Source organism: Lissotriton vulgaris, chromosome 9 (genome assembly GCF_964263255.1).
Source record: "Lissotriton vulgaris chromosome 9, aLisVul1.2, whole genome shotgun sequence".
Classification (NCBI taxonomy): Eukaryota; Metazoa; Chordata; class Amphibia; order Caudata; family Salamandridae; genus Lissotriton; species Lissotriton vulgaris.
The window spans coordinates 629,676,739-629,698,267 of NC_141697.1; the positions used below are offsets into that span (position 1 = coordinate 629,676,739).

The 21,529-nt window shown below is 44.5% G+C and overlaps 1 protein-coding gene across 2 annotated transcripts in view; it reads left to right on the forward strand.

Annotated features, from left to right (window-relative positions):
• The window catches only part of LOC147691993 (cytochrome P450 2F3-like), a 196,133-nt gene that overhangs the window by 128,661 nt on the left and 45,943 nt on the right, over positions 1 to 21,529 (forward strand). For both annotated transcript variants that reach the window (XM_086938283.1, XM_086938282.1), the window contains exon 5: positions 2,670 to 2,846. In XM_086938283.1, the coding sequence (XP_086794409.1) occupies positions 2,670 to 2,846 (177 nt within the window). The remainder of the gene's footprint in view (positions 1 to 2,669; positions 2,847 to 21,529) is intronic.

The following is a 21,529-nucleotide window of genomic DNA, read 5'->3' on the forward strand; positions in this document are numbered from 1 at the left end:
TCAAATACTGTTGAGAATAAGTTTTTTAATTTCCATTAACTACACTTTGATCCCCATGCAGATTGCCGTAACATACACATCTTGGGACGATTTGTTTTTTGGCTATTGTGCTGTTTATAAAAGCTATTTTAGAAGAACACAGACACCTTAATTAAACCATACCTTGCCTAACATTGCAAACTTTGAAAATTCAAAATATGAAAATTTGCAAAAAGTATCAAGTTAAAAGCACAGATCACAATGTATGTGCCGGAAGTTCTTAAACATTTAGCAAGTTGGCAAGACTGCAACATTTCAATTTATTTGGAATTTGGGAATTTAAAAAAAATCTAATTGAATCTTTTGGAAGTTGTGTAAAACAGGCGATTAATCCACATGGTGATAGTGGCAGCTAGAAATTAAGAATATACACAATACTTTTAAACTAGTCAGGCGTGCCCATTGAAGGAAATTGTTGAATTTTAGATAAAAACCTTTCACACATTTCTCTGCTACGTTGGGACCCTCGAGGATTTCAGACTGCCTGAAAGTGACTGAGCCATCCTCTTTTCTTGGAAACTTTGCTCTTTTTTCAAAATTTCTAAGAAATGATAAACGTTTGGATGACTCATTCCAATTGATTTATTAAAAGAGTTATACCATCCTTTGATGTAATTGTTTGTCTTTGCTCCTCCCTCTAAGCAAGTTAAGCAGTTTCACCAGTCAATGGAGAACCTTGGCTTCCTCCTGTGACTTGACCTGCTCAGATGGTCAAACTAGGTGTCCTTAAAATATTTTAAAAGAGGTGCCAATTTCTCTTCATTTGCTGTAAAATAATCTGATTGAACTATTGCAGTGTAGACGTCATCTACACATTCAGGTGGAACAAAACACAAAGCAGTTTATTTTTTAAGTTCATATTGAAGTTTGCTGTGTGACACATAATCTTCAGCTAGGGATGTTTTCTGAATTTTTCTCCAGTATGCCTTGGAAAAGTGAAAAAACATTCTTAGATTTGGGTATCTGGATATAGGTTAGTAACTGATAAAAACTCAGTGTAAGGGGAAGATTATCTGTCAGGCATCAAACTCAATGCTAAGGGGACAGATGTGTTGTTAATATTGGCGTGAATAGAGTAAATTTGGATAAAAGGATGGGGTATAGACTTAAAATTGCCATCCATCATCTAAATTTCAGTGTTCTCAAGGGTGACCAAATAATGTGCTGTAGAGAAGATTAGAAGATGTTTTTAGAGGATTTTCATTATCATGCAAAAGAAAAGTCTTGTTAGCAAAAGTGACACTCAGTTCTGGTGGGATGTTAATATCAGAGAAAGTTTGTGGTCTTATTGCGTCCGGATTGAGGACCTGTTTTGTTCTTCAGATCATGCGCCTTAAAGTATGGATTGTGGCCATATGACTAGCACCATGCATAGGGATGTTTTGTGCAACTTCCCATAAAACTGAGCCACAGGGTACATTGGAGGTGACTGCCGAAATTGTAATCTGCTGTAGATGTTCCCTAACTTCTATCTCCATTGCAGAGAAAAGGTGGTTATGCTCTGTGGACCTCTCCACTATGTCACCCAGAGTAACTGCTCTGCCTTTGCAATGTGATTAGAAATATTCTACGCACCTCCGATGACTCCTGGGCTCAGTTAATCTTTCCTGACAGTAAATGTACGGACCAAATTTCAATGACCTGTTACCGCACCTTGATTGTACGTAACTTGCTCTGTGACTGGAAGCTACTGTTGATGATTCTGTAAAAAAAGGATGAGGATAATTGAGTATACATTTTTTAAAACTACTGTTGTATTTTTATAGAAGATTTATTGTTGCTAAATAGAATTGTAAAAAAGCAAGGTTATTCTTGATATAGAAAGGAGGCAAGATAACGTTTAAACAACTTATTTTAAATGTGCTAAACTATTTATTGACAGTTTTAATTTCCTAGTAAAACGCAAAGTTAATTATAGTACTCTAGAAAGAAAGAGAAATGTTTGCCCTTGTACCTGAGGTTTGCATTTCTTAGTTCTTTTGAGGGGAATGTTTATTTGCAAAAGTATTATTGGGAGTGCTGCTTTAGTGGGTACTCTCTTCTCAACTCTGATAGGTATTCCAGATGTACTTTATAGATGTAGCTGGAATGACAATTATCAAGGAAAGGATTAGAATAGTTTATTTTAAAATGTTGCTTAAACTGCAAATTAAAAAAACATTGTTAAAGTTAGTTTAGCACCTGAAAACGTTCAATATGACTTTAGATACACTTAATTTATAAAGAACAACAGAGTAAGTTGGTTGCTCCAGTATAAGTTAAAAAAATTGATAAGGCAAAATCAAAGGTTTCTCTGAGTCAAAGTTTGGTGATGACATATAAAGTCTTGATCATCAAAAATTAGAACACAGTAAGCACTCTATATGTACAGCCTTGTTTAACATGAATATTTCCACTTCCTATTACTGGAGTAATATACTGCTAAAATTATGATGACCTGAAATTGTAACAAAAGGTAATGATCTGAATTCAATTAAACTCCACCCTAAGCAGTCTATTGCATGTGAGGTAAAGTGCACTGCGATAAGGGTTGTTTCACAAGATACATATTAGTTTTCTTTCTGTCAACATAGTTGTAAATGCCTGACACTTTTATGTTAACTTCTTGATTACTTCCCTATCCACTGCAGCTGCTCTTTGTCTTCCCCAAAATAATGAAACATGTACCTGGACCACACAGAAAAATTTACAGCAATTACCAGAAGCTGGGAGCATTTGTGGCAAAACGACTGAAACAGAACAAAGAGACACTGGACGCCAACCATCCTCGGGATTTCATCGACAGTTTTCTTCTAAAAATTGAGCAGGTAGTGGATTGATATAGAATTGTACGTTCTTGAGTGTGTGAGATAAAGAATAGAAAGAATGAGTGAATGCTTTTGACAGCATTCACTGTGAGGTGGACTACTTGGGACACAATGGTCCTCAAAAATTCTTTGGAGTTGCAGATGCATTTAGTGACCAGAACGCCTCTGAGTGGCTCTTAGGTTCAGCATTGCACACCCACCACTGGTGGAGAAAAATATTAGGTGCACTTGGAAAATAGGTTTGGCTGGAAATACTTGGCCATACATAATATTTTGTACTATTGTACTGAGCAAGCAACAGAAATGTGATTCAGTGGCTATTCCTCAGGTTAGAGATGCTGCTTTGTCACAGAGCTTTTACTCGCAAGCCAACTGTAAATACAGTCCTGCCTAATAATTCAGGCAACCTTTGCTCAAAGGACATCACAGGCTGTATTATGATGTGCTGCCTTGGTTGGTACAGAGCCAAGCACCTTTATTTATTCACCTGCGGTGTGTAAAGTGAATTCAATTAACCCAATATTTTTCTGAGTCAGTGCATTTTTAGACAGCACAGCTTACAAACAGAGAGAGGCACATTGTTCAGGTTACACTTGGTTCTGTGCTGGGCAAGTGTAGCCCATCATGATATAGCCCCAGGAGTCATTTCATACATTTTCTGCCAGTCAAGGAGGGCTAAATCACTCGACAAACATATGACAGAATAAAATACTCTAATGCATTAGTTCTGCCATGCACTTACACCTCACTTTTGGATCCATCAGGATTTTAAAACTCAATCAAGAGAAATACCCAGTCAACTATTGAGAAGATGGGCATTGGATAATATATGCACCACCTTCTTAAGAATGAATCAATCAATAAAAACACTTCCCAAATCTGTGACCAGTATCCACTAATGCATATATATATGAACACAGCTCCTGACTCCTGACCCAAATTCTTTGGTTGCTACTGAGGCTGTGAGCTTTTGGCAATTGGGCAATTCTGAAATATTTGTGCTAGAAGCAAAGCACTGGACAAAACAAACTTAAACAAGTATGCCAATCTGCCTATGCCACAACTGATTGAGAATCACAACTACAGCATGTATCAGTGGGAAGAAAAATCGCTGTTGTAAAAGTTCACCATATAAACTCTTCAGCTCCTTCCTCGTCTTAGTACTTTCTACTGTGAGGTTGACCCTGAATTCCTAAACTGGCCAACCCTTCCAAGCCTTTTTCTCTGTCTATGGAGTACGACTTCCTTGAGTGTGCTTTTTACAAGAAAAGCACCACAGTTTTTTGGGGGGCATCATCTTTATTGTGGTGCAGGGACCCATGTTACTTCATACTTCATTGATCTTGCTGGAGTGCACTGAGTGCAGGAGAGTGTTCGATGCTGCAGCAAGTTGGACAACAGTGTATTGGTGGTAGAGTAGATATGTGGCTGAATGGATGGGTCGTGTAAGAGCCTGCTTTATCTCTGAGGTCTGAACTACAAAGGGAATAAATGCTTGAGAGGCCTGCACGTGTTCCCTGACTGAGGCCGACACTGCAGCTCTCCTGAAGGGTGTGCGCTGAGCTAAGGGAATCTTTTATGAAGGAAGCTTCTCCACAATTTGTAGGTGAAGGGGCCCGCATCCATAACTTTTAATGGCAGTCCTTGATGTTTTCCTTGTGTTATTTTAATGAGAGAGCTTTCTAACATGAGTATTATTTGTGCATGTGCCCTTGTTTTCTCCTCCATGCCTGTTTCTCGCTGCCCTTTTCCTGCTGCTGCTCCCCCATAGCCCCTCCCCCTGCCATTCCCGCTCCTACCTCCCAGCTGCACTTCCCTCCCACTTCCCTATTTAATGGTGGCCACTGCTTGGGTGTATGAGAAGGACCTCTCACCACCCGGCCAAAGTCCCTCTCTTCTCCCAAGCAGCTCCACTGTAGCCTTGCCTGCCGCTGCCCCATACACCTCTCTCCCAGGTAAGTGTTCTAGGCCCTCCTCCATCAGCAGGCTCCTGCCTGCGGCTCATCCCTGGTGGTCCAGTAGGAGAGCCTTGCTCTTTTGCTGTTCCACTGTGATCTGTCTGCGTTAGTGTGCCTGTTTTGTCCTTGTGTCTTTTGTTTGTCTATCATTGTAATTTTATGTAATTGTTGTGCCTGTTTGTCTGTGACTATGTTTTCTGCCCTTTTAATTTGTTGTTTGTTCCTGTGCCCTTGTTTTCTCCTCAGTGCCCATTTCTGGCCACCCTTTTCCTTCTGCTGCTCCCCTGCAGCCCCTCCCTCTTGCTATTCCCGCCTCCTAGCTGCGCTTCCCTTCTCCATTACCTAGTTAATGGCGGCTGCTGCGCAGCCGCTCCGCTGATGCACTGAAGGTGTGCCAAAGGCAAGCCCATCTGCACCTGTCCGCGACCCGATCGTGACCAGCACCAGAAACCCTGGATTTCTGACCACCCACTGCTACGACTCAGCTGCCCTCCTCGCTCTCAACCCCGGAAGAAACAACAACTGCCATCTGTCTACCCCCAAATCCACCCAAGGCCAGTTCTCCTGCTAACACTGAGGTGCATCCTTCACAATATGTGCTCCTTGCACATACATGCCGTAGAGATCTGGGACCTCCTCGATACCATCTCGCCTGATGATGCCTTCTTCATGGAAACCTGTACCAACTCCACCTCCGCCTCTGACATCGCCACATCCCTCCCCAATTTGTACAAGATCCAGAGGAAGGACCGCCCCAACCGCCTGGAAGGAGGACTTGCCATGGCACACAAGAGTTCCCTCTGACTCACCACCTCCAGCATGAACGACTCCTCTGACTCACCACCTCCAGCATGAACGGCTCCCTGCCATCACCCAACACCTCCATTTCCAGACACAGACCAGCCCCAGAACCACCCTACGTGGCACCCTCACCTACAGGCACCCTGGACCTCGAACAGTGTTCACCACTACCATCGCCAACCTAGTCGCACACCACGCCATCGCCTCCATGGACTACATACTCATTGGAGACCTCAACTTCCACCGCGACAACTTCAACAACCCCAACTCCTCCACCCACCTGGACAACCTCGCCATCCTCTGACTGAAACAGCTCATCACCACCCCACCCACAGGGTAGGACACACCCTCGACCCCATCTTCGCAGGAGGGAACAAAATCCACTTCAGCCACACTACACAACCCCTCTGGACAGACCACCACTGCATACACTTCCACATCGACAAACCCACCACCCCAAACCTGCACCCCACCCACTGTGAAGGAACAGGAGCAAGGTCACTGAGGAACACCTCAACTCCACCCTCAACCGTGATGCCCACTCCACCTCGACCAATGCCAACCTAGCAGCCAAAGGAACAACACAGATGGATCACCAACTGCGCATACGAACTTGCACCCCTTCACAACCCCGATAGACAGTGCCCTAGAAAGGCCACCTGGTTCACCGCCAACCTCCAAGAATCCAGGTGCAGGGGGAGGAGCCAAGATGGCGACCGGACGTGTTGTCCCTCGGCTCCGGAGACGATCTCCTTCTTTGTGTCTATCCTGCCGGTGATCCTGTTTTTAGACGGCACACTGCGGAAGCCGATGTGCTCAGGCGGCCCGCCGGGAAATCCTGAGGCTTGCGATCCCCTGCAAGCGGGTGTAATGTCCGACTGAAGTTCGCGGCCCGCGGCAGACCTGAGACCGGGACCTCGAGTGGACGCTGGGGCCGGCTGCCAGGTGATCAACACCGGGCGTCAGCAGCTGTTTGGAACCGGTCGGACCACTTCCATTAGACGCGGCCGAATTCGGAACGCGCGCCCCACTGGACTACAGGTACTGCGTTGGATGTGCCTGGCGAGTTATCCGGGGGGAGTGCACGAGTGCAGCAACCCACACTGCGATTGCGGAGGAATGCTTGACCACAGCCCCGCTCGCAGCGGGAGGCTCCCGACTATTCTATCCCCTGAATATCGAGCGGGGCAGCTTGTTTAAGGGATAATACCTACGGCCACTCTTCAGACTTGTTTGACATCTTTCCTTGAGGTGTAAACCTGGGGCCCATTGTCAACAGCCCTGCATTACTCAAGGTGTTTCCGTTGATAATCGAGCAGCGCATAATGGCAAGCAGCCGTGGGGAGCCTGTGTCACGTAGTGATCGTGGGCGTGTGGCGCAAGGGGACTCGATCGGAAGGGAGCGTGGAACTGTTCGGGGCTATGGATACCTATTGGCGGCTATTGACTCCCTTCCTTACGATGTGTTGCACTCTGCACAAACCCTGATCGGCAAGGTGGATGCTATACTGAGTGCTCATGGATGCTTGAAAATGGCTGCCTTGCCGGACTGTAGCGGTATTCTTTGTTCCACGTCTGACTGCGACAAGATGGCGGCTTTGTGCAGCGGTGCTGGCTCATTGACCCCAGGTCCCGGGGTAACTCTTGCTGCTGATGGTTGTTGCCTGGGCCGAAATGAACACCACGGACTGAAATCACGACAAGAGTTCTCTACTTGCACCGTGTCTCCCTCTACCCGGCGATCGCTCCAGAAGGGGCCGGACACTGAGACTTTCTTCCCTGGATCGGTTTCGCTCTGTGCCACAAGTGTGGTGTACTTTTGGCCCGGCATGATAACACTGGTCCTGTGTATGCGTGACATGGTTGAGTGCTCAAGTCAATGTTCCCCGTTTGGACTATTGTGCAAGTCTCCCTGGGCTATCTGGGTTTCCATGGTTCGCAGTGGTGGAGGGGAGAGAACGGGCCAGGGGTGAACACTTATTCTTATGGTTTGGTGGTTTCCTGTTGTTGACCTGGGCATGTGGGTGGTGTGTTACTGCCTTTGACTGCACTGTGTGTCGATTCTGTACCTCCGATTTACTCTGATTGTACTGCTTAATATCACCAGGCTTCTACTTTGTGCAGTTTTTTGGACTTGTGGGATGGTGTAGCCGAGGGACGGGTGGTGGGCTCCTCCCCGCCTTTCTCTATTTACTGAGAGTTATAGATTGGGACTCTTTTCTTACTCTCTATATTTCGGGACTCCTTTTACTGGGCGACAGGCACACTGCTAGGGGGGGTAGGGCCGTAGCCAGCTGCAGGGGTGCAGGGTGGGGGGTGTTCTATTCTTTTTAGTTCTATGGGCCTTCTATTCTTTTTCTTTTTCTTTCTTTTCTGGGTTTAGACGTTTCTATATGTGTGGTAAGCAGCGATTCTGGCATTTTATTACGTATTGTATTTGTCTATTCTGCTCCTACGAGGCCGGAACCAACTCGTTGTTCTGAGATATCCTGCTCCTGTCTATCCTCCAGGGGAAAAATCTCTAAAATTAGACCTCAGTATCTCTGTACTATATCCTTTGCGCCTTTCTCTGTTGCAATGTGCTGTATTTGCGAGCCCTCGGGCTCCGTATTGCTCTGTATGTGCGATTTTCTATCAATAAAGGTCTTCCAAAAATTTTTAAAAAAAAAAAAGAATCCAGGTGCACCTGCAGACACCTCAATTGGTGAAACAGTAAAACTTCGGAAGGCTGCACCACATACACAGATGCCACAACAGAATACCACCAACTCTTCAAATCAACCAAAAGGACCTTCATCCTAAACAAGATCACTGCAAACTCCAACAACTCGAAGGAACTCATCCAGGAATTCACCAAACCCCGCAGTGAGGCCACAGACATCAACCCTTCCCAGGTCCCCTGCCACAAGCTAAGCTCCTACATCCACCTGAAAATCAAGTCCCTCTACAACAACTTCAACAAACAGACACCGGACCCTGAAACCACTCCCTCCTCCAACAATGCCAGCCAACCCACCATCTCCACCTGGACCCCAGCCACCACGGAAGACGCCGAATAGACCATAAAAGGCATCCTCTCAGAACCACCCACAGACCCCTGCCCTCCGCACATCTTTACCTCAGAGCAGCCACTGCACTGCACTGGAACTACGATGCACCGTCAACACAATCTTCAAAACCGGGATATTCTCCCAATGATTGGAAATGCGCAGAAGTCAAGCCCCTGCTCATGAAGCCCACAGCAGATCCTTCGGACCTCAAAACCTACGGACCCATCTCCCTCCTCCCCTTTGTGGCCAAAGTCACAGAGATGACAGTTAATGCCCACCTAACGAAATTCATCGAAGAAAACTTCATCCTTGACCCCTCCCAATCCGGATTCCGCATCAACCACAGCACCAAGACCACTCTACTTGCCGCCACAGATGACATCTGCACCCTCCTCGACCAAGGCCACACCACAGCCCTGATCCTACTCGACCTCTCCGCAGCCTTCGCACCGTCTCCCACCCCACACTCACCGCCAGATTCCTTGGCGCTGGCATACAGGGAACTGCCTTCGAAGGGCTCTGCTCCTTCCTCACGGGCAGAACCCAAAGAATCAGACTGCCCCCTTACTTTCCGAACCCACAGAGGCCAACTGTGGAGTTCCACAAGGATCATCACTCAGCCCTACGCTCTTCAACATCTACATGGCCCCCCTCACCCCCATCGTCAGACAGCATGGACTCAAGATAGTCTCCTATGCGGGCGACACCCAGCTCATCCTCTCCCTCACCAAGGATCCCATTACCATCAGGCTCAGCTTCCGGAAGGAATGAAGTACATTGCATCCTGGATGAGCAGCAGCTGCCTGAAGCTTAACTCGGAGAAGACTGAGGTCCTCTTCCTTGGACCATCCCCCACCGCAAGGGACACCTGGTAGCCAACCACCCTTGGCAGTCCGCCCACTCCCACGGACCACGCCCTAACCTCAGCATCGTACTCTACTCGTCCCTATCCATGACCTGACTTCAACACACTCTGCATCCTTTGCAAGACGTTCAAATGGATCCCCCAAATCAAGAAAGACCGTCACCCACACACTCATAGCCAGAAGCCTGGACCACAAAAATGCCCTCTACACCAGAATCAACAAGTCTCTGCTCCTCAAACTCCAGGCCATACAGAACACTGCAGCCAGACACGTCCTTGGCATCTCTCGATAAGAACCCATCTCACAAAACCTGCGAGACCTTCACTGGCTCCCCATTAAGAAGAGAGTAGCCTACAAATGTCTCCACAACATCAGACCCCAATAGTCCAACAAGAGAATCTCCTTCCACGTCCCCTCGAGAAACCCTCATTCTGCCAACCTCGCCGTCACTGAAACCCCGCGCATCGGCAGAGCCAGAACGGAGGAAGAGCCTTCTCCTACATCGCGGTCAAGACCTGGACCATGCTCCCAATCTACTTCAGACACCCGGCTCTCTGCACATTTTCAGAAAGACCCTCAAGCCCTGGCTCTTCAGCTGACAGGAGCTGCTTACCCCCCCCCCCCCCCCCCCCATTGCCCACCCAGCAACTTTAAACCCTCACGGGTTAGGAGCTCGTTTGAGCATTCTCTGATTGATTAATTGATTCTATCTATTCGCTGAGCAAAATAGAGGGGAAAGAGCGACAACGATCTATGGGGTATATTCCTTTTCTTTTACTGTCTGCGTATATGCCTGTCAATGCATGAGAATTGTTAATGATCATTTGATTTTCTCACTCTTAGATGAGTTTGCATGAGAAAGGAAAACTGTGTTCCTTAGAAGGTTCTTCACTCTGTACTTTTATATTAGAGAGTGTCTGGATTTTCATGGGGCTTCTTTTACTTGTAAGGACCCTGAGAGCTGCTTTTTAAGGGGTATGATTTTTCCTTATCGTCGTTCCAAGTAGCTCTTACTTTGATTGAACATGGGCAAATATACTCAGAAGAGAAATCATAGCTCTCCCTTCTTCTGTGCATTCCTCTTTTCAATGCCTGACGAGATAGTCCAGGCGGAAAGTACAGTCATCACTAATGAATTAAAAGAAGCTTCAGGAGTTGGTGAAATTGTTAACTAAGGTCATTGGCACACACTAGAACAGTGGTTCTTAACCTGCGGTCCAGGACCCATGGGTGTACGCAAAACCTTCTCAGGGGGCTGCAACTGCATGGAATATTTTAGAATGTTCTATAAATGTCAAGGAATTAAGGGGCATATCATAAACAACCAGCCATAATTATTGCTAAGCGCACTTAGTGCTAGGATCATTATCGCCGGCTACCACTGGTTTCTATCGCGGAGATAGCGTGCTATCAGCAACGCTTATCTCCAAAGCGATAGAAATCAAGACGCAAGCTGCCAAATGTGAGATTATCACTAGAAATCCAGCGATATTCGCACAACATTTGGTGAATGCTTGCTGATAGGGGAGGGCAGACTTAGCCATGATATCCACTTTCCATAGGATTTCATCGCTAAGTCAGATGAAAAGCAGGCGTAAAGAAAGTAGCGATAACCGAGGTTAGCGCTACTTTTCTTATCACTCTGCAGGTTAGCGTGAGGCTAGATAATAGGAGAAATGTCGGTTGTCGACATTTCTCCTGTTATTCTGGGGAGGAACGTCCACTTTGCATCTCATTAGAGATGCAAAGCTGGGCGTTAAGGGAAAGGGCGCTGAGGCAAGGTTTCACGCGATAGCCTGACCTTGCTAATAGAGTGAAACAATTATTGCCGCTTTCCGGCCGAAAACGGCCGCTAAAGCGGAGATAATTGTCTTGATGATATGCCCCCTTGGAACTGGAAGCTGAAAATTTAATTTGTATGATCAGGTTGGTTTGTGGGACAGTGCAAGTGTATCAAACAAAATATAGTACGGATGATGGATTGCCTCACCTAAATTTAGAAAAGCTTCTACCTTACCAATACATCTAAAATTGTGAATTTCCTTTTCACAGTAGTTACAACCCACCCTTCTTTAAACCTTTGTCAAAAATTGAATTAGGGACTTGATATTACAGGATGTTATCGTGGAGTACAGTAGAGTTTATATTACGGGCATGATTGTCATGCTGCATAAACAGAGAGGACAGCTTGGAAAGGGTGACAAGTTTACGAAGCGAGTATACATTTCAGAGACTCAGTTATTTTGAGTTGCATGGCACTGGAAGCATGGTTAAATTGTATGTGATGTACCATTACCACGCAATAAATCCACAACAGGTGTGATGCAATGACGTGGAATCGAGAATGACCACGTGGGGACCAATTTTTCCAGTTGTAAAACAACATGGATTTCCCAATTCGATGGGGATTAATGCTGACATTTTCCAGGTGCTCTGAGCAGATGGTAAATATATGCTGGGACTTCTGAGGGTGGAGGGGAGAAAGATGAGAGATGGGGAAGAAAGGGGAAGATGTTTTTTGGCCGGTGAAACCATTATGTGCTCCCCTCCCCATTAGAAAAAAATTAGATTGAGTCTTGGTTGTTGCTGCAGCCAAAGCATCATGCAATTTTACCATGCAGAATTAGCACATGATAAATCAGGTCTGGTTCTCTAACACCCCAAAAAACATGGATGTGAAAAAAATCGACCTATTTTGAATCAGAATTCCACAAGGTAATTTAGGTCTACCTGACTAATAATAATGGGTATAGGAGTAAGTACTGGGATAAGGAAGGAGGATTTGGGGTAATGAAGATTATTGGTATGTCATCTAGACATTCTAGTGATAAGACCACCACGTGCAGCGAAACAAGCATCTCTCAGAAATAGCTGATCATTCGCATATTGACATATAGGAGCAAAGAGTTTTATTTACCGAGCGTAAGACAATCCATGGCCAACTGCAACAAAAAGGTTCCTATCAGGTCACACTTGAAGGATGTACAAGCCTTGGTAAAGTAAATCAGAAGAGTGAGATGACAAGATAGGATCAGGACAAGAAGAGAACTTCAGTAAGCATAATTTCTCAACTGGAACATTCTCAGTCCTCTACAAATATTGTCACACCATGACATTGGATCTGAACGTATAGGGAAAAAACAAAGAATTGTGAAATCCTAGGTCTTTAGACTAAGAGCAAAGTTTAACTCAACACTGTGTTTTTTTGTATTTTAGAAGTTAAAGATTATTGATGAAAGGTTGATGAAGTTCATGTTTGGGACTACAGCCTTTACCTTTGTGTAATTTCAGTACACTAACATGTGGCAAGAGCTTACAATTCACTATAGATCATAGGTGCTCCACGTGATTCAAGGAGGGACAGGACCATGCTTGATTTTCAGAATCTCACACATAAGATACATTTTCATATAAATAATCTAAATTGACACCCTGACTTTTTACATTGGACACTGCTGTTTTAGGCAATTTGTTCACATCAAATGGTGATAGTTGCATGCAGTGTACCCTGACTCAGAAATACTTTCCTTTATATACCATGTGATCTTGGTAAAATAATGTTGTCCCCTATAGCCATGTTATTCTGAAATTTAATTAACAGCGTTTACTTAATAGTTAATTTACTCTGATCTTAATATGGGTCTCAAAAGAAATGTAACACCCACTAACTGATGCATATTTTGTCCCGCATTTTGAGAGAAGCTTACAGATTCACAGTCGCCCAAAGCTAGAGGATTCGCGGCTTTATGCCCATGAAAAGGTCTGTGCAGAATATGGGGCATATTATCAAGAATGGCGTTAAAATTATCACCGCTTTAGCGACGATAATGGGCTTGATAATCTGCCCTTGTGAATTCCAATAAAAGCCCAGGTTCTGGTGTTAACCTGGGCTGCTATGGGAATTCACATGGGCATATCAGCAAGCCCATTATTGCTGCTTTAGCGGCAGTTTCCTGCCGCTAAAGTGGCAATATTTTAAAGCCATTCTTGATAATAATGCCCCAATGGGGCATATTATCAAGAATGGCTTTAAAATTATCGCCACTTTAACGGCAGTTTCCTGCCGCTAAAGCGGCAATCATTTTGAAGCCATTCTTGATTATAGGCCCCATTGTTTTTTCGTTCAGTGGAAAGCAACAGAGCTAATCTGTAAAACGTTTGTATCTGTTTCTATGTCCCATATATGAATAAGATACTACTTCACAATTGGAAAACGTTTTCCGCACATTCACACCCATGAGAAGGTCACACCCATGAGAAGGCAGGTGAAAGGTGGGAGATTACTGCCAATTCTGAGACAGTTCGGTGTTAAAAATGCGTTGCTTTGGCCCTGCATGAACAGATAGGATGCACTTGAGAGGCTATGGAAAGGGTCAATCCTGTGATATCATTAGAGTTGAGGAGTTCTTAATATCACTTCTGGTAGCCTTGGGATACTGAAGAACTGATGTCTATGAAGTTGAAGTCCATGCCACTGTCTACTTGTGCTGTGAGATAGCCTGAATTGTAGTAGCAGTCAGAAATCAGGGTTAATATTATATTGACAGTATAATAAACAATGCCACAAATATAAAATATAGTTCAGCACTGACAATGATGCGAGTACGTATACATTGTGCTACCGAGCTTACCGGACAAAACATCTCTCCCACCAGTGGCGTAACATAGGCACGCACATACTCTGTGGTGTGGGGTGGCTCCAAGCTCCCCAGACCCCCTCAGCCCATTACCCTGACCTGAGAGTTCCTAATTAATACCAGAAGGGGGGCCTCAATGTACCTTGCATGGTGACCCCCTAAAGTTTTGTTACGCCACTACTTCCCACTACTTGAATCGATCAACAGTAATGTGGAATACAGTGGGACCCGGTCGCTATTCCCTCAGGCCAGTGGTGCAAAAGTCATTACAGGGGGGAGTCACCTTTTTAAGATTCTACAAAAGCCTTGACATGATACTTGAATGGAACTTTATGTAAATTTGCCTGTCGTCCTTCTTAACATCGCTTTTCTCTTTACTTTAATTATCAGTCGGGGATTATTAAGGCAGCTCTAGAACACAGTTTTGGGTGCTTACTTCTTATATTTAGTATTTAAAGTATGCATTGATAAGGGGGGGAAACAGCTTTTCACGATTTTCCTAATTTTTATGTGGGACAAGCCGTTAAAATACTGGTCCTACCAGTAAAAAAACAAGCACTGGCAAAGCCAATAGCTTGCGCCTATGTGAGAGCTATTTTCTTTGCCAATGTCTTTAGCCTGGATGTACGCAGCATGGCTGCTGTTCAGCGCGGCTAAAAGTTAGTGGTATGTCATAGAGTAGAGGAGAGTGGAGTAGAGTAGCACTGTATAGAGTGCTGTACAGTGGAGTAGGGTAGAGTAGAGTGGTGTAGAGTAAAGTGGCATAGAGTAGAGTGGGGTAGAGTAAAGTAGGGTGGCATTGAATAGAGTGTTGTACAGTGGAGTAGCATAGAGCAGAGTGGTGTAGAGTTGCATAGAGTGGACTGGCATAGAGTAGGGTGGAGTACAATTGCATGGAATAGAGTGGCATAGAGTAGACTGGAGTGCCGTAAGGTGGAGTGGTGTAGAATGGAGTGCATAGAGTGGAGTGGCATAGAGTGGGGTAGAGTGTCATAGAGTGGAGTGGCGCAAAGTGGAGTCCCTTAGAGTGGGTCGGAGTAAAGTAGCATGCAGTAAAGTGGCATTGAGTGGAGTGGCGTAAAGTGGGGTATGTAGAGTTCTGTAGATTGTCATTGTGTGGAGTGTCATTGAGTGGCGTAGAGTACAGTGTCATAGAGGAGAATGGCATAGAGTAGAATGGTCTAAAGTAGAGTGGCATAGAGAAGAATGGAATACCTTAGAGTAGAGTGGCATAGAGTGGAGTAGTGCAGAGTGGTGTGGTGTGTAGTAAAGTGTCATGGAGTAGAGTGGCACTGAGGAGATAGGAGTGGAGTGGTGGTGGGTAGAGTGGAATGGCCTAGTTTTGAGTGGCATAGAGTAGAATGGCATGGAGTTGAAAAGAGTGGTGTATAGCAGAGTAGAATGGTAGAGAGCATAGGGACTTTGAGTAGAGTGGAGAATGGAGTAGAGTGGTGCAGAGCAGAGGCGTAGAGTAAAGTGCAATAGATTGCCATAGGGTGGAGTAGAGTGGCATTGAGTGGAGTGGCTTATAGTTGAGTGGCATAGAGGGGGCTGTGTAGAGTTCTGTAGAGTGGCATTGTCTGAAGTGATATAGAGCAGAGTGACGTAGAGAACAGTGACATAGAGGAAAATGGCATAGAGTAGAATGATGTAGAGTAGAGTGGCGTAGAGAGGAATGGAGCAGCTTAGAGTAGAGTGGCATAGAGTGGGGTGGTGCAGAGTGGTGTGGCGTGGAGTAGAGTGGTGTAGAGTAGAGAGGAGTGGAGTGGTGTTGGGTAGAGTGGAATGGCAGAAAGTGGAGTGGCTTAGAGTAGAGTGCCTTAGAGTGGTGCAGCGTTCCATAGAATGGTGTAGAGCAGAGTAGAGTGGTAGAGAGTAGAGTGGCTTTGAGTAGAGTGGAGCATGGCGTAAAGTGGCACAGAGCAGAGGCATAGAGTGGCATTGTGTGCAGTGAAATGGCATAGAGTGGAGTCACATAGTGTAGAGTGGCATAGAGTAAAGTGGTGTATGTTGAAGTGGCATAGAGTGGAGTGGCATAGATGGGATTGGTGTAGAGTATAGTGGCATAAAGTGGAGTTGTGTGGCATAAGGTAGAATAGAGTGGCGTAGATTGGTGTAGAGTAGAGTGGAGTGGGATGGAGTAGCATAGAGTGGCATAGGGTGGAGTCACGCAAATTGGCATAGAGTGGAGTGGCATAGAGTAGATTGGAATAGATGGAAGTGGCAAGAGGCGCTTAGACTGGAGTGATGTGATGTAGAGTGGAGTAGAGTAGAGTGATGTAGAGTAGAACAATTGTGGGTGTAGGTAACTAAAGCATCAATAGAGATGTTAGACAGGGTGAAGGCAGCATAAATAAGAAGCCTTATGCCGGTGTTAAAAGAAGGAAAGCATGTTGCCTGTCCAGGGGTAATATCAAATGCATATAAAATCTGAAAAATTGTGTGTTGAAAAAAGATATGGAAGAACAATAGCGAGGTAGAACACATGTACTTGTTTTATGCTCCAGGCAGGATTTAACAAAGCAAGGAAGGGAAGCCTACGAAGCTAAGATTTCAAATGCGAATGACAACAAAAACAACCAATGGTATTCTGTGGGAAGGTTGTACTCCCACTGAATTGTAAACAAGACATCTTGCAGCAAAGTGCACGCACTGTATAGATGAGACCTAAACATTCAGGGAGCAATTCTATTTAACCTTAACTTGACATGCTAAACTCTGTATTTAGAGAGTATTACAAAGATGACCTCTGAGAGACTGCTGTCTCATGATTGGTGTGAATACTTCTCGAGGACTAAACCTAGAACAGATAGATAAATTACATCTTGGGACATAAATTGTAATGCAGTTGTTGTACCCAAAATTAGCCCTACCATATGAAGAGAACGTTGTGAAAAAAAGTGTTATCATCACCTACTTATATATTGTATGACCACTGAAGTCGAATTGAAGTTCCTTCCTCCGCCTTTCAGAAGCGAAAAGTACTCCTGAAGCTGGGACATATGCTAAGGTATTTAGGGCTAAGAAATGAAATAAAATACAAGCAGCAAGGAGAGAATGAGTGTATTGATAACCATCAAAGGTCCAGCTTCTTCCAGAAAGTGGTCACTGCCATATCTTTGCTTGCATTGAGAGGTCAAAACCCTTATGCCACTGCTTTTATCAATTATAGGGAAGAAGTATTACTGCCGTCCAGTACTGATATAGCTCCATTTAATTGGCCTGGGCCTTCATCACGAGTGGCCCAATTTATTGCGATATGTGTTGTAACTGCGGTTACTAGTCACTTCACAGTTATGAGTTTTGTTATGAATATGGGCAGGCCAAACCTGCATTTTCCGGAACATGCAGCTTTTGGCACAGGAAACATCAAAATATTCATACTATTTTCCAAAACACATATTTGGGTGGTATTTTTTACACTTGATATATTTCGACTCAGGGGAGTGGGAATGTATAAGATGCCCAAATTATCAAACCATTTTGAAGAGGCACTCGTAATAAGGGCCATAGTAGAAAATGTGTTTACCATCTTCACAGGCCTTCTTTATGAGATGGTTTGATATTTTCAAAACCTGTGGTGAATGTAAGACAAATTAATTACCACCTAATCATCACTCTATAGGATAAAATATGATGCAGTATTTTTGTATTACAAGTATTGTACCCCCAACAGAAGCACAGATGCATAGGATCCCCAAGCCCTAGAAGTAAGTTAGTTCTAAGTTTACACCAATAAAGTAATAAAAAACGTCTGACAGATCGGGGTTTCTTGAACCTCAATCTCTTGGTAAAACCATCAAAGAGAACCCCCCACTAGTCGTATGGATCTTTGATTGTCGAAGTGCATGAAAGGAGCTAACTCAAGTGGACATTCCAAGTATAGTGGAACCAATGTGGTTCCATAAGAACGACAAAGAGGATAGTGTTCAACCTTAATGGTGTTATTAACCACATTTTGTTCAGATGAGTTAAAATAGGTAGCAAAATTGGAAGAAAAATATAGTAAGATCATAAATCTTTAAATGATCATGCAATCTGGATTTTTATGATCCAAAACAATATGCAAAATAGAATAACATACAGCAAGCAAAATTCTAAGGGGAAGTTGTCAACATTAAATAAACCAAATGTAAGGCCCTAAAAAGGGAAGAATAAGGCCTCAAGCATGAAGCTCAACACTCTGAGCGGTGGAAATCTGGAGAGATGAGAAGAAGTCTTTTCTGAGGAAAGTCAGGTCAAGATCTGCTCTACTTTTCTAAAGATTACACAATTAAACCATAAAAGAAGATTCTAGAAGGCTTCTTCTTATCAGTCAGTCAGTCAAATTCTTTATTCACCATTTTACACTTAACACCATAAAATTACAATATAAAAATGAGAACATATACAGTTTAAAAAGGCAACAAGAGAGATACAGTAGCTGTTAGTTACATAATTCATATATGAGGCCAATATTCCCCACTCCACCTTTCAATCGAAATTGTGGTAATATTTTGCTCGGCAAATTCCTCTAGTATCTCTTAATTTGACTGATGATCTTAAAAAATTTGTCACAGAAAATAAGGTCAGTGGATCTTGGGCCATTTGTAAATATAAAAGAGCTTCTTTCGCGTGTCTAAATTTGGCCTTCTTCAACAAGCTTACTATAAAGCGACGCCTGGGCATTAGATAAAATGGGCATAGTAGTACAAAATGAAGGGTGTCCTGAGGAGATCGTTGACTGCAGCCGCAGGGACCCTTTGACTCAACTGAATTTGTAAAACCTTCCGACTCGGCTAATAAGTGGTGTAAAAGGTTGAGCCAAAAACGTGTTAATAAAAATCTGGGCATTGTGTATAAGGGCAAGATAAGGCTCCTTTCCTCCACAGGACCTCACTAGAGCATGTTCCTTAACTGATTGTTTAGTTCTGTTGTTAACTTCTCATGCTATGGCTTTGTGTTTGAGAAACATCTCCTTTACATTAAATTCAGAAAAGCCTTAAAAACATGGCTATTTAACATCTAGTTTTCTGTAACCGCATTGTCATTGGGATCTGCTGCGCCGGAAAACCCTTTGTTGGGTAGCTGTGCGCCATATAAATGTAAACAAATAAATACTCTGACCTGATCCCGTTTTTACAGGATGGCGTCAGAAAAAGATTCTCACAGCCGATGCTTTCCATACCACCCTTAACGTACTTGAACCATGGGATATTCATTCCCCTATCCCTCGCCAGACAGTCCATAATTATCTATTTTGTCAGACTGGCTTCTGGGTTGACCCAAATCTTTAGCCATGCAAGCAGAGGCCTGCTCCCCACCCTATCCTCTAAAAACACACAGCCCAGTTCTTCATGTATAATATGGGAGGATACACACTGTGGGACTTTGAGGAGCCATCTCAGATATTTGTTCTCCTCTATCTGCAGTTGAGCTACATCAACCATCCCCCACAATTCTGCCCCATATGCCACTTTTGAGTAACAGATAGAATTATATAAAATCATCATTTGCTCAGGTGACCATCGCCCCAATCTGCGACCGAAATTCATTATTGCCCCTGAGCTAGATACTAACTTATTGCATCGTTCCTCAATCAGTGGGTTAAAATGTAAGCCCCTGTCAATTAAAATTCCCAGGTATGAAAAGGACTGTACCTTCGCTAGGCTGGATGTGCCTATTTTATAATTAAAGTTTTTTCCCGGGCATTTGGGCACCACCTCAATAACATACGATTTAGTCAGGTTGGCAGATAAATCTAGACTAGTCATGAAATCCACAAACCCATCTATCAGACGCTGCAGTCCAAGTGGAGTGCGTGCCAGCAAGACCGTATCGTTTGCATAGAGCAAGACGGGGATCGCTCTGCTGCCTACTCTGGGTGAGTCCACTTTATGTCTTCTTAGGGATTGTTCTAGGCCATTGATATACAGAGAGAACAAGAACAGGGCCAGGATACACCCCTGTCTGACCCCACTGGTACAAATAAAAGACTCTGTATTACCTCCCTCCAAATTGTACCTCACTTTGGCTGATGTATTCCGATGTAGGGCTCTCAAGATCTTAATGAGGTTGGTGTCCGCCCCTAGATTGGACATTATGGCCCAAAACTTCTCCCTGTTCACACAATCAAAGGGTGCTGCCAGATCCATAAAAGCTAGATAAACCTTTTTATTGTTGGTAACTGTGTATTTTGTCACCAATAAATATAGGTTTAAGCATTGGTCAGTCGTTGATCTGTTGGCCCTAAATCCTTACTGCACAGCAGTAAGGATATGATGTTCCTCTTCCCAACTCATCAGGCGATTCAAGACTACTCTCGCCAACACTTTAGCTGTCACGTCTATCAGGGAGATGGGGCGGTAAGACTGGGGGCTATCCCTACTCCCCTTTTTGAAAATTGGCACTATTATGGCCGTCGACCATGAGCAGGGAAGCCCAGAGACTATGGCCGCATTCATCACTCTTGTTAGGACTGGGCCCCACAGGTCCGCTTTACTTAAGACGAGGTCCAGAGGGATCCCATCCGATCCTGGGGCCTTATTTCGAGTCAGGCCCCTAATGCCCCCAATGATCCCCTCTAGAGTGAATTCTTGCCCCCCCCCCCCTCACTCGCATCATACTCCTGAGTCACGGTAGTCCCCCTATTGTATAGTCCTCTGAAGTGCTCCACCCACTGTTCAGGGAGCACATTAGACGCTATCTGTGGGCTATTTGCGTCTTGAAAGCAAGGACTGTTAACTATCATCCAAAAAGTGGACAGATCTCTCCGTTCGGCCGCTCCTCTCAAATCCTCCCACGTTTGGGTTTGGAGCGCGTTCTACTGGCGCCTTACTGCCTGCTTATAAATTAATCTGCAGTGCATGACCCTTTGTTTATCCCTTGGCTTATGTTTGAGAGCAGCTCTTAGATTCCTTTCGGCTAGAGAGCACCCTCTGTCAAACCACTTGGACTCATTCTTTCTCGTGCCCTGCCCTGTCGTGTGCATTAGGCCATCTATCAGCCGCCCTATCTCTTCGAATGCCTCCATTAGTGGGAGGCCGTTCACCGCTAAGTCTAGACACACCTCCAGGTACTGTTTCCCCTCTTCCAAGAGTGATTTATAGAAACTTTCTCCATGAAGTCTGGACCATTTTAAGCGCCTACCTTGGTCCGTGACCGTCTCCCTAATACTCTCCACCCCCCTCCTTATAGCCTTACTAACATTTGACACTGCCACCATCAGTGATAGTGGGTTATGGTCACTGAAAGCACTACAGTCAATGGCAAAACCCAAAATTCTTTTTTTTAGCAGATGGGACACAAGTATAAAATCAATATATGAACTGCATCCTCTTCCTTTAAAGGTTGGGTTAGCCTGATTATTGGGTTCAATGGGTAATAGATCCA